Source organism: Pogoniulus pusillus, chromosome 6, assembly GCF_015220805.1.
Source record: "Pogoniulus pusillus isolate bPogPus1 chromosome 6, bPogPus1.pri, whole genome shotgun sequence".
Classification (NCBI taxonomy): domain Eukaryota; kingdom Metazoa; phylum Chordata; class Aves; order Piciformes; family Lybiidae; genus Pogoniulus; species Pogoniulus pusillus.
This window is the reverse complement of record NC_087269.1, coordinates 1553247-1570043: the sequence shown is the minus strand read 5'-3', so window position 1 is coordinate 1570043 and position 16797 is coordinate 1553247. Positions and strand designations below refer to the sequence as shown.

The 16797-nt window shown below is 52.5% G+C and overlaps 1 protein-coding gene across 2 annotated transcripts in view; it reads right to left on the bottom strand.

Moving 5' to 3' along the window:
• The window catches only part of FCHSD2 (FCH and double SH3 domains 2), a 159306-nt gene that overhangs the window by 95709 nt on the left and 46800 nt on the right, over positions 1–16797 (bottom strand). For both annotated transcript variants that reach the window (XM_064144185.1, XM_064144186.1), the window contains exon 3: positions 12581–12626. In XM_064144185.1, coding sequence (XP_064000255.1) covers positions 12581–12626 — 46 coding nt within the window. The remainder of the gene's footprint in view (positions 1–12580; positions 12627–16797) is intronic.

The following is a 16797-nucleotide window of genomic DNA, read 5'->3' as shown; positions in this document are numbered from 1 at the left end:
AAACCTGTGGAGATGGCACTCTGGGATGTGGTTTAATGGTCCCAAGGTGGTGTTGGGTTGATGGTTGGACTCAATCACCTCAAAGGTCTTTTCCTTTAGAAGCAGTTCCATGAGTCTAGTGGACAGAAGGCAGATGTTCACAGCAGCAGCTCCCAGATAGCTCCATGGCCTGGAAGGCTGAGTTCAAACCAATCTGCTTTTAGGAGTCTGAGCACACCAAGCTGTGTGGTGCAGCAGCCAGGCTGGGGGGCAGGGATGGCAGCCAGAGGGACCTGCACAGGCTGCAGAGGTGGGCACAAGCCAAGCTCAGGAGGGGCAACAAGAGCAAGGGCAAGGTCCTGCAGCTGGGTGGAGGCAATGCCAAGCACCACTGCAGGCTGGGCAGTGCCTGGCTGGAGAGCAGCCCTGAGCAGAGGGACTTGGGGGTGCTGCTGGAGGAGAAGCTCAGCAGGAGCCAGCAGTGTGCACTTGCAGCCCAGAGAGCCAAGCAGAGCCTGGGCTGCAGCAGCAGCAGTGTGGGCAGCAGGGCCAGGGAGGGGATTCTGCCCCTCTGCTCTGCTCTGCTGAGACCCCACCTGGATTCCTGCATCCAGCTCTGCAGCCCCTGGGACAAGAGGGCTGTGGAGATGCTGGAGAGTGTCCAGAGCAGGGCCAGGAGGATGCTCAGAGGCTGCAGCAGCTCTGCTGTGAGCACAGCCTGAAAGAGTTGGGGCTGTGCAGGCTGCAGCAGAGGAGGCTCCCAGGGGACCTTCTGGTGGCCTGCCAGGATCTGAAGGGGGCTCCAAAAAAGCTGGGGAGGGACTTTTGAGGCTGTGAGGGAGTGTCAGGAGTGGGGGGACTGGAGCAAAGGTGGAGGTGGGGAGAGTGAGGCTGGAGGTGAGGAGGAAGTTGTTGAGCAGGAGAGTGGTGAGAGGCTGGACTGGGTTGCCCAGGGAGGTGGTTGAGGCCCCATGGCTGGAGGTGTTTAAGGCCAGGCTGGCTGAGGCTGTGTGCAGCCTGCTCTAGGGTAGGGTGTCCCTGGGCATGGCAGGGGGTTGGCACTGCCTGCTCCTTGTGCTCCCTTCTGACTCTGACCAATTCCATGATCAAGTTGTCCCTCTGCAAGCAGAGCACTTCCACGCAGCCCAGTGGCAGGCATTGGGTAATTGGAAAGACAAACAAGGGCTGAAAAAGCAGGCAAAGAGAAATGTGCTTGCATCAGGCCAGCAGGAACTGTAGTTCCTTCATGAAGGGCTCTCTGTGTGGAAGAGCAGAGGAATTCCAAGCTTAGCAAACTCCTTTTCTAAGGCACTCGATGTTTTCACTGAAAATAGAAGCTGACAGTCAGGGCTCTGTTCTGGGAGAAATGTTATTTTAACCTGAAGAATGCCATAAAACCTGGAGCTGAGAGCTTAGCACCCCTCAAAAGGCTGCCTGTCCAAAAGGACAAACGTTGCACTCGGAGCTGGTCTCAACTTGCAGCTAACAGAGCACCGAGACGAGACTGCCATCAGCAGATCAGACAACAGGAGGGATTGGAAGGGACCTCTGGAGATCATCCAGCCCAATTCCCCTGCCAAAGCAGGATCACCAAGGGCAGGTCACACAGGGATGCAGCCAGGTGGGTTGGAAAGTCTCCAGAGACTTCATAACCTCTCTGGGCAGCCTGCTCCAGGGAGGTGGTGGAGTGGCTGTGGCTGGAGGTGTTGCAGCCAAGCCTGGCTGGGGCACTTAGTGCCATGGTCTGGTTGGTTGGGCAGGGCTGGGTGCTAGGTTGGGCTGGCTGAGCTTGGAGCTCTCTTCCAACCTGCTTGATTCTGTGATTCCTGAAGCCTGACACTAAAGAATGCTGAGGTGGAACCTTCTGGGTTCCAGTTTGAGTCCACTGCCCTTTGTCCTATCACAGGACACCTCTGAACAGAGCCTGGAACCTTCCTCTTGACACCCACTCATCAGATATTGATAGACATTGATCAGATCCTGTCTCAGCCTCCTCCTCTCCAGACTAAGCAACCTCAGGGCTCTCAGATTTTCCTCTCCACACAGATGTTGCAGACCCTTCATCATCCTCACAGCCTCCACTGGACTCTCTCCAGAAGATCCCTGTCCCTCTCGAACTGGGGAGCCCAGAACTGGACACAGTACTCCAGATGTGGTCTAATCAGGGCAGAGCACAAATCCTATGAGGAGAGGCTGAGGGAGCTGGGATTGTTTAGCCTGCAGAAGAGGAGGCTCAGGGGTGATCTTATTGCTGTCTACAACTACCTGAAGGGAGGCTGTAGCCAGGTGGGGGGTGGCCTCTTCTCCCAGGTAACCAGCAATAGAACAAGGGGACAGAGACTCAAGTTGTGCAGGGGAAAGTCTAGGCTGGATGTTAGGAGGAAGTTGTTGGCAGAGAGAGTGATTGGCACTGGAATGGGCTGCCCAGGGAGGTGGTGGAGGCACTGTCCCTGGAGGTGTTCAAGCAACGCCTGGCTGAGGCACTTAGTGCCATGGTCTGGTTGACTGGCTAGGGCTGGGTGCTAGGTTGGACTGGATGATCTTAGAGCTCTCTTCCAACCTGCTTGATTCTATGATTCTCTCTTGCCCTGCTGGCTACACTCTTCTCAATGCAGCCCAGGATGCCATTGGCCTTCTTGGCCAACAGGGCACACTGCTGTGCCATGGAGGACTTAATAATCCACCAGGACTTCGAGGTCCTTCTCCATGGAGCTGCTTTCCAGCAGGTCATAGAATCAAGCAGGTGGGAAGAGAGCTCCAGGCTCAGCCAGCCCAACCTAGCACCCAGCCCTGCCCAACCAACCAGACCATGGCACTAAGTGCCCCAGCCAGGCTTGGCAAGAACACCTCCAGCCACAGCCACTCCACCACCTCCCTGGGCAGCCCATTCCAGTGCCAATCACTCTCTCTGACAACAACTTCCTCCTCACATCCAGCCCATGTTCTATCATCTAGTTCCAACCTCTCTGCCTTGGGCAGGGACACCCTACCCTAGATCAGGCTGGCCAGGTCCTTTCCTGCCAGGCAGCTTTCCAGCCACTCCTGCCCAAGCTTGAAGCCTGCACAGGTTGTCCTATGCTTCAGATGAGAGTGGCTGGAGGAGGCCTTGAGCAAGCTGGGCTAGTGGAAGCTGTCCCTGCCCATCAAAGGCTTGGATCTAAAGGATCTTTAAGGTCCCTTCCAACCCAAAGCATTGTATGATGCCATGATTTCAACCAAAGCTATCACCTCCTAAGCAAGCCTCAGCTCCTTCTGAAGGCTCTACAAGCTCCACAGGTTCTAGGGCTACAAAAAAGAGCACATTTTCCCCCCCTCTCTTTTTAGTTCCCCTCCCAGAAGCCTGCTCAGTATTTTTCTTCCTGAAGTAGGACAAAGTCTCCAGAAGGGAACCCCAAAGCCAATCTGCTGTGGTTTGCTGTGACAGATGAGATCAAGCAGAGCCAGACTCCAAAGCAGGAGAAACAGAGGAGCCTCACAGTCCCTGAGCACACACTTGGGAATGCCACTCAGGGCAGGAATGGGCCTGGATGGCTCCAGCATTTTTGCCTTTGGATGCAGAGCTTCCTTGGATCCAGCCTTTACTGCCCTCCCCTAAGGGAGCTGAGCCAACAAGGCTTGATGGAGCAACACCACTCCTGGAGCTTCAGAAGGGCTGCTGAGGTTTCCTACACTGGAAAGGCAGGGAATTCCAGACAGAACTTGGATTGCAGGATTTCAGGAGCTGTTATCTCTGAGCAAGTAAGAAATGAGCTCTCCTGGCTCACATTGCTGCCATTTTCACCCTGTGGGGAACAAGTGAAGCTGCACAGACCACCAAATAAGTCTCCCTCCAGGCTCTGCTGATGAGGTCCAGCTCTGGTTTTTGGGGAGAGAGTTCTCCAGCAGTGGGGGAAAAGACTCCTGCAATCATGGGATGGTCTTGGTTGGATAAAAGCTCTAAGGTCATCAAGTCCAACCATTAAGCCAACCCCACCATGGCCATCATAGAATCAACCAGGTTGGAAGAGACCTCCAAGATCATCCAGGCCAACCTAGCACCCAGCCCTAGCCAGTCAACCAGACCATGGCACCAAGTGCCTCATCCAGGCTTTAAACCATCAAACCACAGCCCCTAATGCCATGAGCACAAGTTCCTGAACACCTCCTCCAGCCATGGGGACTCCAGAACCTCCCTGGGCAGCCTCTGCCCATTCCTCCCCACTCTTGCAGCAAAGGAACTGTTCCTCCTCTCCAACCCAACCCTCCCCTGGCACAAGTTCAGGGAGCTGGGATTGTTTAGGCTGGAGAAGAGGAGGCTCAGGGGTGACCTTATTGCTGTCTACAACTACCTGAGGGTGGTTGTGGCCAGGAGGAGGTTGCTCTCTTCTCTCAGGTGGCCAGCACCAGAACAAGAGGACACAGCCTCAGGCTGCACCAGGGGAGATTTAGGCTGGAGGTGAGGAGAAAGTTCTTCACTGAGAGAGTCATTGGACACTGGAATGGGCTGCCCGGGGAGGTGGTGGAGTCGCCGTCCCTGGAGCTGTTCAAGGCAGGACTGGACGTGGCACTTGGTGCCATGGTCTGGCCTTGAGCTCTGTGGTAAAGGGTTGGACTTGATGATCTGTGAGGTCTCTTCCAACCTTGGTGATACTGTGATTTCCTCTCCTCCTATCACCTGAGACCAGGGAGAAGAGCTCAACTCCCACCTCACTCCTTTCAGGGAGCTCTAGAGAGCAATGAGGCTTTGCCCTCAGCCTCCTCTTCTCCAGCCTCACCCCCCCCCAAACTCCTTCAGCTGCTCCTCCCCAGCCCTGTTCTCCACACCCTTCCCCAGCTTGTTTGCCCTCCTCTGGACCTGCTCCAGCCCCTCAATGTCCTTCCTGGAGTGAAGGGCCCAAAACTGAAGGCAGGATTTGCTGTGTGGTATCTTTTCCACACTAACTCCACAGCTCTTTCTTCACCTCGCTGCTTGCTTACAGAACTCCTCCTTTTCAACCACAAAAGCAAACAAAGACAAAAAAAAACCCCTTCTGGAACAGCTATTTGGCCACAGCAATAAATCCTCCCATCCTCAAAACAAGAAGCAGAATTCCTTCAGTTCACTCCTGAACAAAACAGGCTACTGAGCAGTCAACCTATGGCTGCTTCTTGTTTGTCCCCAAGTTGGGGACCCACCCTGGAAAGTCCACAATCTCCTTCCTGCTCTCCACAAAGCCACAAGGAACCTTCTCTATCCCTTGGGATGAAAGGAAAACAAACCAACCCCAACCTTCTGCCCAGAGAAGAGAGAATGAAGTCATAGAAAGGTTCTTGTTGGGACCTCCAGGTGGTTTGCACTGATGCCCCAAGGGGTTAGCTGCTGAGGCAGAAGGCAACTTCCAATCGCTCTGATTTTAATCCACCCCAAGCTTGTGCTAGGGTTGTGGTTGCCAAGCTGGCAGCTGCTTTGCCACGTGGGACTGCTGAATGGGTCCAGGTGACTCATGCTCAGGGCAGAACTGCTTCATAGAGCTCTCCAGGTGCTTCCTCACAGCCTGCAGGCATCGCTGCCATCCTCCTCCTCCTCTTTGTCCCCCGCAGCGCCGGGATAGAGCAGGAGCTTCTCAGCAGCTCTGCACCCTGCACCTCAACCTTCCTCCCCTGAAAGATTCTGCTTTTATCAGCAGTAACTGAATGAAATTCAACAAGGGCAAGGGGAGAGGCTTGCAGCTGGGAAAGGACAACCCCAGGGATCAGTGTAGGTTGGAAGCTGAACTGCTGGAAGGCAGCGAAGGGAAAAAGGACCTGGGGGGTCCTGGTGGCTGGGAGGCTGAGCAAGAGCCAGCAGTGTGCTGTGGTGGCCAAGAAGGCCAATGGCATCCTGGGGTGGGCTGGAAGGGCTGTGGGTAGTAGGTGCAGAGAGGTTCTGCTCCTCTACCCTGCCCTGCTGAGGGCACATCTGCAATACTGTGTCCAGTTCTGGGCCCCTCAGGTCAAGAAGGAGCTCAGGAAACTGCTTGAGAGAGTCCAGCACAGAGGCACAAAGATGATGAAGGCAGTGGAAGATCCTCCTCATGAGGAGAGCCTGAGGAAGCTGGGGATTGGGGAGGAGGAGCCTGAGGGCTGCCCTCATTCATGGTGATGAAGCTGTGCAGGGTGAGTGCCCAGAGGCTGCAGCCAGACTCTGCTGGGTGATGCCCAATGCCAGCCCAAGGGGCACGGGGGGGAAGTTGAGGCATAGGAAGTTCCATGGAAGCATGAGGAGGATTTTTTCCCTGTGAGGCTGCCAGAAGCCTGGAACAGGCTGCCCAGGGCGGCTGTGGAGTCTCCCTCTGTGGAGATATTCCAGACCCACCTGGATGTGTTCCTGTGTGATCTGCTGTAGGTGATGCTGCTCTGGCAGGGAAGTTGGACTGGAGGAGCTTTGGAGGTTCCTTCCAGCCCCTGACACTCTGTGACTCTGCTCTCCTCACAGGGCTCTGCTCCAGGACCCTCCCCAGCCTTGCTGCCCTTCTCTCAACACCTTCCAGCACCTCAGCAGCTCTCTGCAATTCAGGAGCCCACAGCTGGACACAGCACTCAAGGTGTGGCCTGAGCAGTGCTGAGCACAGGGGCACAAGAACCTCCCTTGTCCTGCTGCCCACACTGCTCCTCAGCCAGCCCAGGATGCCATTGGCTCTGCTGCCCACCTGGGCACTGCTGCCTCAGCTTCAGCTCCTCTCTCCCACCACCCCCAGGGCCCTCTCTGCCTGCCTGCTCTCAGCCACTCTGGCCCCAGCCTGCAGTGCTGCTTGGGGTTGTTGTGGCCAAAGTGCAGAACCCTGCCCTTGGCCCTGTTAAATGTAAGCTCTCTAAGATCATCCAATCCAAGCATCATCCCAACCCTACCATGGCCATCAAACCATGGCCCCAAGTGCCATGTCCAAAACTATCTGGAACACCTCCAGGGATGGGGACTGCAGCACCTCCCTGGGCAGCCTGTGCCAATCCCTGACCACTCTTGCAGCAGAGGAGTTGCTCCTAATGAGTGCCTATCAACACCACTGCCTTCCACTTTCTCCCTGTCCCAGAATTCTTTCAGTGGATCACATTTCTCCTTGCAGCAGCCACAGCAATCAACACCAAGTGACCTCTCTGCTCCCTCCAGATGCCAGATAAGATGCTTTTCCTGAGCACATTCATACCCTGTGTCCTGGGCTGCAGCCAAAGCAGGGAGAGCAGCAGGGAAGAGAGGAGATTCTGCTCCTCTGCTCTGCTGGGACCTCACCTGCAGCACTGCCTTGAGTTCTGCTGCCCTCAGTGCAAGAAAGACATGGAGCTGCTGGAAAGGGTCCAGAGGAGGCCATGAAGATGATGAGAGGGATGGAAAACCTCACCTGTGGGGACAGGCTGAGAGAGTTGGGGGTGTTCAGCCTGGAGAAGAAAAGGCTCCAGGGAGACCTTAGAGCAACCTTCCAGTACCTGAAGGAGGTATAGGAGAGCTGGGGAGGGACTTCTGACAAGGACTTGGAGTGACAGGATGAGGGGAATGGATTGGAGCTGGAAGAAGGGAGACTGGGGACAGGCTGGGAGAATTGGGGGTGTTCAGAAGGGCATTCAGAGTGGGAGAAGAAAAGGCTCCAGGGAGACCTTAGAGCAACTTTCTAGTACCTGAAGGAGGTACAGAAGAGCTGGGGAGGGAATTTTGACAAGGGCTGGGAGTGACAGATAGGATGAGGGGAATGGATTGAAGCTGGAAGAAGGGAGATTGGGAACAGGCTGGGAGAGTTGGGGGTGTTCAGAAGGGCACTGAGAGTGGGAGAAGAAAAGGCTCCAGGGAGACTTTAGAGCAGCCTTCCAGTACCTGAAGGGGTTGCCAGAGAGCCGAGGAGGGAATTGGAGTGACAGGAGGAGGGGGAGTGGATTGAAGCTGGCAGAGGGGAGATTGAGACTGGAGATGAGGAAGAAATCCTTGGCAGTGAGGATGAGGAGACACTGGCACAAGCTGCCCTGGGAGGCTGCAGATGACTCCTCTTTGGAGGTGTCCACAGCCAGACTGGATGAGGCCCTGAGCAACCTGGGCTAGAGAGAGGGAGGGGGGTTGGAACTGGATGTTCTCTTAGGTCCCTTCCAACTCAACCCATTCTATGACCTCTTCAACACCAGTTTGAGCTCTGGCAAACATCCAACAATGAGAGCCTTCTGTTCTGAATCTGAGCACCAATTGCTACTCAGTTCCAGTGGGAAGCTTTTGTGCAGCTCACAGGATGGACTTTCCCACCTTAGAATCACAGAATGGTTTAGGTTGGAAGTGACTTCAAAGCTCATCCAGTTCCAACCTCCCCACCCCCATCACAGGCAGGGACACCTCCCATTAGAACAGGTTGCTCAAGACTTTCTCTGTTGCTCTGTGTTCTAACTGATCAATGCCTCCAGCTGTGCTACTACACTGAGTAACTAATTAGTATGCACTGAGAGGAGCAGCACCTTGCACAGCTCCAGCTCTTTGAGGTGTCTTGCAGAGCCACAGGGACTGCCTCCAGTCACACTGCCATGGGAAAGAGCCACAGCTAAATACTGAGCAAAGCCCAAGCGTGACAGAACGTGACAGGGAAGGGCACCTGGGTGCCCTCTGCTCACCACACAGGCTGCTGCTGGGCTCTAAGTATTGGATGAACAACCCTCACTATCCCTACAGCCTGGGGGAGGAGGGGATGGAAAGCAGCCCTCTGGGAAAAGCATTTGGGGGTGCTGGTGGGGGAGAAGCTGGGCAGGAGCAGGCAGTGTGAGCCTGCAGCACAGAAGGCCAAGGGCAGCCTGGGCTGCATCCCAAGCAGTGTTGGCAGCAGATGCAGAGAGCTGATTCTGCCACTTGGCTCTGCCCTGGGGAGACCTCACCTGGAGTGCTGCATCCAGCTCTGGAGCCCTCAACACAGCAAGGACATGGACCTGATGGAGCAGGTGCAGAGGAGGGACAGGAAAATGATCAGGGGCTTGGAGCAGCTCTGCTGTGAGCACAGGCTGAGGGTGTGCAGCCTGGAGAAGAGAAGGCTCTGGGGAGACTTAATAACATCCTGCCAGGAGCTGATGTGGACTACAAGAAGGCTGCAGAGAGACTGTTTGCAAAGGGCTGCAGGGACAGGATGAGGGCAATGGCTTCAAAGTAGAGCAGAGCAGATTGAGCTTGGATGTGAGGAACAAGTTCTGCACCAGGAGGGTGCTGGAACACTGCAACAGGTTGCTTGGAGAGGTGGCTGGGTCACCACCCCTGCAGATATTCAAGATAAGGCTGGAGAGGGCTTTGGGATGATAGGGTCTGGGTTGAAAGGAATCTCCAAAGCTCAGCCAGTCCAACTCCCTCTGCACTCAGCAGGGACATCTTCCACTAGATCAGGTTTCCCACAGACCTGCTGCACAGGGCTGCTGCAGCCTCTGAGCATCCTCCTGGCCCTGCTCTGGACACTCTCCAGCATCTCCACAGCCCTCTTGTCCCAGGGGCTCCAGAGCTGGATGCAGGACTCCAGGTGGGCTCTCAGCAGAGCAGAGCAGAGGGGCAGAATCCCCTCCCTGGCCCTGCTGGCCACACTGCTGCTGCTGCAGCCCAGGCTCTGCTTGGCTCTCTGGGCTGCAAGTGCACACTGCTGGCTCCTGCTGAGCTTCTCCTCCAGCAGCACCCCCAAGTGCCTCTGCTCAGGGCTGCTCTCCAGTTCTTCACCTGACTGCTTCGCAAGGAGCATCCACTGCTGCTCCACACAACTCCACGAGGCTTTTGACCACCATTTCTCTCCCCAGAAGCCTTTCAGTGTGGTTTTATCACCACCCCCACAACAAAAAGATCCTTTGAGAGGCCTGAGAAGAGACATCCAACATTGTTCTTGAGCTGTGCACTCATCAAGCAGCCAAGGAAGACAACCCCACAAGCCCTCATTCATAGGAGCAGTCATTCAGTGCCTCTCAAACGACGCAGCTGGAAGGCTGGGGGGGGGCTGGGGGGGGTTAAAAAGCAGCCATCTGAAAGCCTCAGTTGTTAAGATTGAAGCTTCTGAATCTCAGAGTGTCATTATTTATCCAACCCATCGAGCCTCTTCCCTGCTCCAAGTGCCTCTGCCTAGAAAAACCCATTCCCAACATGGGGATAAATGTATGGAGGATTGGTCCTCAGTTCCCTACAGCCTCATGCCAAAGCTCACTCTGGAATGAAGCCCTTTTTAATCACAGCTCCAGGAGGTCCCCACGGATCCTACCCCTGGATGCACTTAATCAATAAGGCAAACTGACCACAAGAGCCTACAAACTGCAGTTGGCATCACCCAAGTGGCAGCAATGAGGACTACAACAACTGACCACAGGAGCCTACAAACTGCAGCTGGCATCACCCAAGTGGCAGCAATGAGGACTACAACTACTGACCACAAGAGCCTACAAACTGCAGTTGGCATCACCCAAGTGGCAGCAATGAGGACTACAATAACTGACCACAGGAGCCTACAAACTGCAGCTGGCATCACCCAAGAGGCAGCAATGAGGACTACAACTACTGACCACAGGAGCCTACGAACTGCAGTTGGCATCACCCAAGAGGCAGCAATGAGGACTACAACAACTGACCACAGGAGCCTACAAACTGCAGCTGGCATCACCCAAGTGGCAGCAATGAGGACTACAACTACTGACCACAGGAGCCTACAAACTGCAGTTGGACATCCAAATGTTCTCCTCACAGCTCTCACTGCCCCCCAACATCACCAACTCCATCTCTGGTTGTATCTATTGCATTCTGAGCCCCACCAGCTCCTTCCCTTCTCTTTTATTTCACCTCTAATCTGGTTTAAAATAAATTAATGTCTTTTTAATCTGTTTCAAGTGGACTTAGGCTCCAAGAGCCTTTACTGGAAATGAAGCAGGCAGCTGCCCCTTGTTAGAATCTCTCCAGTTTTGGTACAAGAGAGAAAACAAAACCAAACAACAAACCAAACCCAAATCAATCCTCTCCTTCCTCCCAAACACATCCACATTCACTCCCTAGTACAAGCATCAGGCCAAATGTGGCTGCTTTGATTCCAGCTGAATGGGAAGCTGCCCTTACAGAGCAACATCAATGGACATTTATTTTGGGCTACAGGGTGCCAGAGCACATTTCCTGGCCCTTTGCATTCACCTGATTTTACTTTTCCTTTCTTCCCCTCAATTTTCCTTTTCCTTTCCCTTTGCATTGTCCTGATTTTACTTTTCTTTTACCCCACTCAGTTCTCCTTTTCCTTTCCCTTTTCATTCACCTGATTTTACTTTTCCTTTTCCCACTCAGTTCTCCTTTTCCTTTCCCTTTTCATTGTCCTGATTTTACTTTTCCTTTTCCCACTCAGTTCTCCTTTTCCTTTCCCTTTTCATTCACCTGATTTTACTTTTCTTTTACCCCACTCAGTTCTCCTTTTTCTTCCCTTTTCATTCACCTGATTTTACTTTCCCTTTTCCCACTCAGTTCTTCTTTTCTTTCCCTTTTCATTGTCCTGATTCTACTTTTCCTTTCCCCACTCAGTTCTCCTTTTCCTTTCCCTTTTCATTGTCCTGATTTTACTTTCCCTTTTCCCACTCAGTTCTCCTTTTCCTTTCCCTTTTCATTCACCTGATTCTACTTGCCCTTTTCCCACTCAGTTCTCCTTTTTCATTCCCTTTTCATTGTCCTGATTTTACTTTTTCTTTTCCCACTCAGTTCTCCTTTTCCTTTGTGTTTTCATTCACCTGATTTTACTTTTCCTTTTTCTTCACTCAGTTTTTCCTTTCTTCTCCCTTTTCATTCACCTGATTTTCTTTTTCCTTTTTCCTTCTTTTTTTCCCACTCAGTTCTCCTTTTTCTTCCCTTTCCATTGTCCTGATTTTACTTTTCCTTTTCCCACTCAGTTCTCCTTTTTCTTCCCTTTCCATTGTCCTGATTTTACTTTTCCTTTTCCCACTCAGTTCTCCTTTTTCTTCCCTTTTCATTGTCCTGATTTTACTTTTCCTTTTCCCACTCAGTTCTCCTTTTTCTTCCCTTTTCATTGTCCTGATTTTACTTTTCCTTTTCCCACTCAGTTCTCCTTTTTCTTCCCTTTTCATTGTCCTGATTTTACTTTTCCTTTTCCCACTCAGTTCTCCTTTTTCTTCCCTTTTCATTGTCCTGATTTTACTTTTCCTTTTCCCACTCAGTTCTCCTTTTCTTCCCTTTCCATTGTCCTGATTTTACTTTTCCTTTTCCCGCTCAGTTCTCCTTTTTCTTCCCTTTTCATTGTCCTGATTCTACTTTCCCTTTTCCCACTCAGTTCTCCTTTTCCTTTCCCTTTTCATTCACCTGATTCTACTTTCCCTTTTCCCACTCAGTTCTCCTTTTCCTTTCCCTTTTCATTCACCTGATTCTACTTTCCCTTTTCCCACTCAGTTCTCCTTTTCCTTTCCCTTTTCATTCACCTGATTTCACTTCTCCTTTCCTCAGCTTCTGAGAAAAAACCCAACCACCTTCCAAGAGCAACCTGCACCAAAGAGGTTCTGTCTTTTGCAGCCATGCCAGAACCTCCAACACTAGACCCAAGTGTCTGATTTCAGGACAGATCTCTGCAGAGCAAAGCAACTTGTGAAAAAGGATCAAATGCCAAAATACACCACAAGAGATAAGAATGATTCCAAAACCTACCTGGGCATATTCTTTCTCAAGTGCAGCTCTCTTCTGACTGAATGATCTGAAAAGAGAGGGGGGAAGAGGAGGGGGAAAAAAATCATTAATAACAGAACAAACCTTCAATAATTTAGTACCTAAAAGGATTTTCTGTTGCTCAGCTTTTCTAGCTCAATAACCAAAATTGTTTGACAACTGTGTGGCAGTAGCCTAGCAACTACCACTTGGGGACTCCACAGATGGGATCTTCCCATTTCCAAGTGCTATTGGCCAGATCCAGTTCCCAGGACTACTTGGTGTAAACACCAGTGAGCTCATTAAAAGCTCATCAGTTTGCCACTGGTACAGCCCAGGGGAGAATTTGGTAGCAGAGAAGAGAGTTTGGCTTTGTGCTCCTGGCCAGACTGAAGATTTCTTTGTTTGACAAGGAAAAGTTTATGTCTCCTTCACAGCAGCTTAGTCACAAGACTGAGAGTCTTGAACTCAGCTTTGTGCCCCAGCAGCATCCTGACTCATTCATTGATGCTGCTGCAGCACCACTCAACTGGTGCCACTCACTGCACTCAGTGTACATCAACATCACTGCACTGCCCTCCTGTAGGGCTCACCTCTCAAACCCAGCTTTGTCCCTCAGCACCATCCTGCCTCATTCATTCATGCTGCTGCAGCACCACTCAACTGGTGCCACTCACTGCACTCAGTGTACATCAACATCACTGCACTGCCCTCCTGTAGGGCTCACCTCTCAAACCCAGCTTTGTCCCTCAGCACCATCCTGCCTCATTCATTCAGGATGCTGCAGCACCACTCAACTGGTGCCACTCACTGCACTCAGTGTACATCAACATCACTGCACTGCCCTCCTGTAGGGCTCACCTCTCAAACCCAGCTTTGTCCCTCAGCACCATCCTGCCTCATTCATTCTTGCTGCTGCAGCACCACTCAACTGGTGCCACTCACTGCACTCAGCCCACATCAACATCACTGCACTGCCCTCCTGTAGGGCTCACCTCTCAAACCCAGCTTTGTCCCTCAGCACCATCCTGCCTCATTCATTCTTGCTGCTGCAGCACCACTCAACTGGTGCCACTCACTGCACTCAGCCCACATCAACATCACTGCACTGCCCTCCTGTAGGGCTCACCTCTCAAACCCAGCTTTGTCCCTCAGCACCATCCTGCCTCATTCATTCTTGCTGCTGCAGCACCACTCAACTGGTGCCACTCACTGCACTCAGTGTACATCAACATCACTGCACTGCCCTCCTGTAGGGCTCACCTCTCAAACCCAGCTTTGTCCCTCAGCACCATCCTGCCTCATTCATTGATGCTGCTGCAGCACCACTCAACTGGTGCCATTCACTGCACTCAGCCCACATCAACATCACTGCACTGCCCTCCTGTAGGGCTCACCTCTCAAACCCAGCTTTGTCCCTCAGCACCATCCTGCCTCATTCATTCTTGCTGCTGCAGCACCACTCAACTGGTGCCACTCACTGCACTCAGCCCACATCAACATCACTGCACTGCCCTCCTGTAGGGCTCACCTCTCAAACCCAGCTTTGTCCCCCAGCACCATCCTGACACATTCATTGATGCTGTTGCAGCACAGCAGCACCCCTCAACTGGTGCCACTCACTGCACTACCCTCGTGTAGGGCTCACCTTCATAGCAAACCAACCTCTGATCTCTCTGTAGAGCCTTCCTACCCTCAAGCAGATCAATGGTGAGAGCAGTGAGACACTGGCACAGGTCGCCCAGGGAGGCTGTGGATGCTCTCTGCCTGGAGGTGTTCAAGATCAGGTTGGATGAGGCCTTCAGCAACCTCTTCTAGTGGGAGGTGTCCCCTGTCAGTACCAGAGGAGCTGGAACTGGATGAGCTTTAAGGACTCTTCCAACCAGAAACCATTCTATGACTCTAATAACCTTCTCCAGCAGGAGAAATGGGAGCAGCTGGGTGAGGGAAGGGATTCTGCCCCTTTCCTCTGCTCCCCTGAGACCCCACCTGGAGCACTGTGTCCAGTCCAACACAATAAGGACAGGGAACTGCTGGACTGGGTCCAGAGGAGGCCATGAAGATGATCAGAGGGATGGAGAATGTCCCTATGGGGACAGGCTGGGAGACTTGGGACTGTTCAGCCTGGAGAAGGCTCCAGGGAGACCTTAGAGCAACCTTCCAGTGCCTGAAGGAGCTGCAGGAGAGCTGGGGAGGGACTTCTGACAAGGGCAGGGAGTGATAAGAGTGATAGGAGGAGGGGGAATGGATTGAAGGTGGAAGAGGGGAGATTGAGACTGGAGATGAGGAAGAAACTCTTTGCAGTGAGGGTGAGGAGACACTGGCACAGGTTGTCCAGGGAGGCTGTGGCTGTCCCCTCCCTAGAGGTATTCAAGGCCAGACTGGATGAGTCTTTGAGCAAGCTGTGCTGGTGGGAGGTGTACTTGCTTATGGCAGGGGGCTTGGAAATGGATGATCTTTAAGGTCCCTTCCAACCCAAACCACTCCATGAATCCATGAACACTCCTGGCTAATCTGTGCCACTTGCAAACCAAGGGTGCACTCAAGCCCCTCAAGTTCTACCATCTCAAGCAGGGGTTCCACACTGGCACCACTGCAAGAGGAAGAAGGTTCACACACCTCAATGTAGCAACAGCTGAAGCCATTCTCTCTTTAGCCCTCCAACAGTCAGAGCAGAGTCATTTTCTCTACCAGAAACTGGGAAGCTTGAAGCTCTGCCATCAGCAAAGGAAGATCCAACTCTGGTTAAATTAGTTCCACAACAATTATGGTGACTCATTAATAAAAACAATCAGCCTCAGGAACATCCTCTAATGAGGTTAACTCCATAAACACAAGCAACAGGAGCTCTGAATGAGCTCTTTCTACTCCTGCCTCCTCCACTTCACCCATCAACAACCTCATCCACATGCTGAGAGGGCTCAGGCTAGCCTGGATAGAGACCAAATGTCTCAACACATCAGGACTGCTTCAAATTCTGTCCAGATTCATGACAGCCCCAAAGCCCTGGCCACATCCCAACTCCTTCAACCCCTTCTTGTGGAGCTCAGGTGGGTACCAAGGGTTGGAGGACTCTGCCATACTCATCATCTCCATGGGAACAGGTAAAGCTGCTCAAGATCCTCCTAACTCACAGTTGAAAGGGACCTTAAAGATCATCTTGTTCCAACACCCCTGCCAGGACAGCTTCCACCAGAGCAGGTTGCTCAAAGCCTCCTCCAACCTGATCTTGAAACACTTCCAGGGATGAGGAGTCCACAACTTGCAATGAAGCTGCTTTGTAAAGAATCACTGAATCCTAGAATCAGGCAGGGTTGGAAGGGAGCACAAGGAGCAGCTAGTTCCAACCCCCCTGCCATGCCCAGGGACACCCTACCCTAGAGCAGGCTGCCCACAGCCTCAGCCAGCCTGGCCTTAAAACACTTCCAGGGATGAGGAGTCCACAACTTGCAATGAAGCTGCTTTGTGAAGAGTTCAAGCCTGTTTCACCCAGCATTACAGAACCATTTAGCTCAGGCTCTCCTGTTCCAAAGACAAACCCCAGTGTCTCCACCTCTCCTCTGGAGGCTTCCAAAGCACACCTGGGTATGATGCTGAGCAAGCAGTCAGCCTGCTTTAACAGGACAAGATGATCTCCAGAGGTCCCTTCCCCTTCTGTGATCCTGTGTTTAACATCCAAAGCAGTCAGGAAACATCTGAACATCTAAAACTCACAATGGCATTGAATGGTTTTAAACCCTTCCCCTTCTGTGATCCTGTGGTTTAACATCTAAAGCAGACAGGAAACATCTGAACTGGATGAGGCAGTGCCATGGTCTGGCTGACTGGACAGGGCTGGGTGATAGCTTGGACTGGATGAGCTTGGGAGGTCTCTTCCAACCTGCTTGATTCTATGATCTAAAACTCAGTGTCATTGAATGGTTTTGGCTGGAAAGGACCTCAAAGATCACTGAGTTCCAACCCTCCTGTCACAGGCAAGGACCCTTCCTACTCAACCACACTGCACAAGCCTCCATCCAACCTGGCACTGAGCATTTCCAAGGTGGAAGCCTCCACAGCTTCTCTGGGCAACCTCCTCCAGTGCCTCACCAGCCTCATGGGGAAGAGTTTCTTCCTAAGTTCTCATCAAGATCCAGCTTCTTTCTATGTGCAGCCATCACCCTTTGTCCTGCTCCCTACAAGCCCTGGTATAAAACAATCCCTCTTAGCTCTCCTGGAGG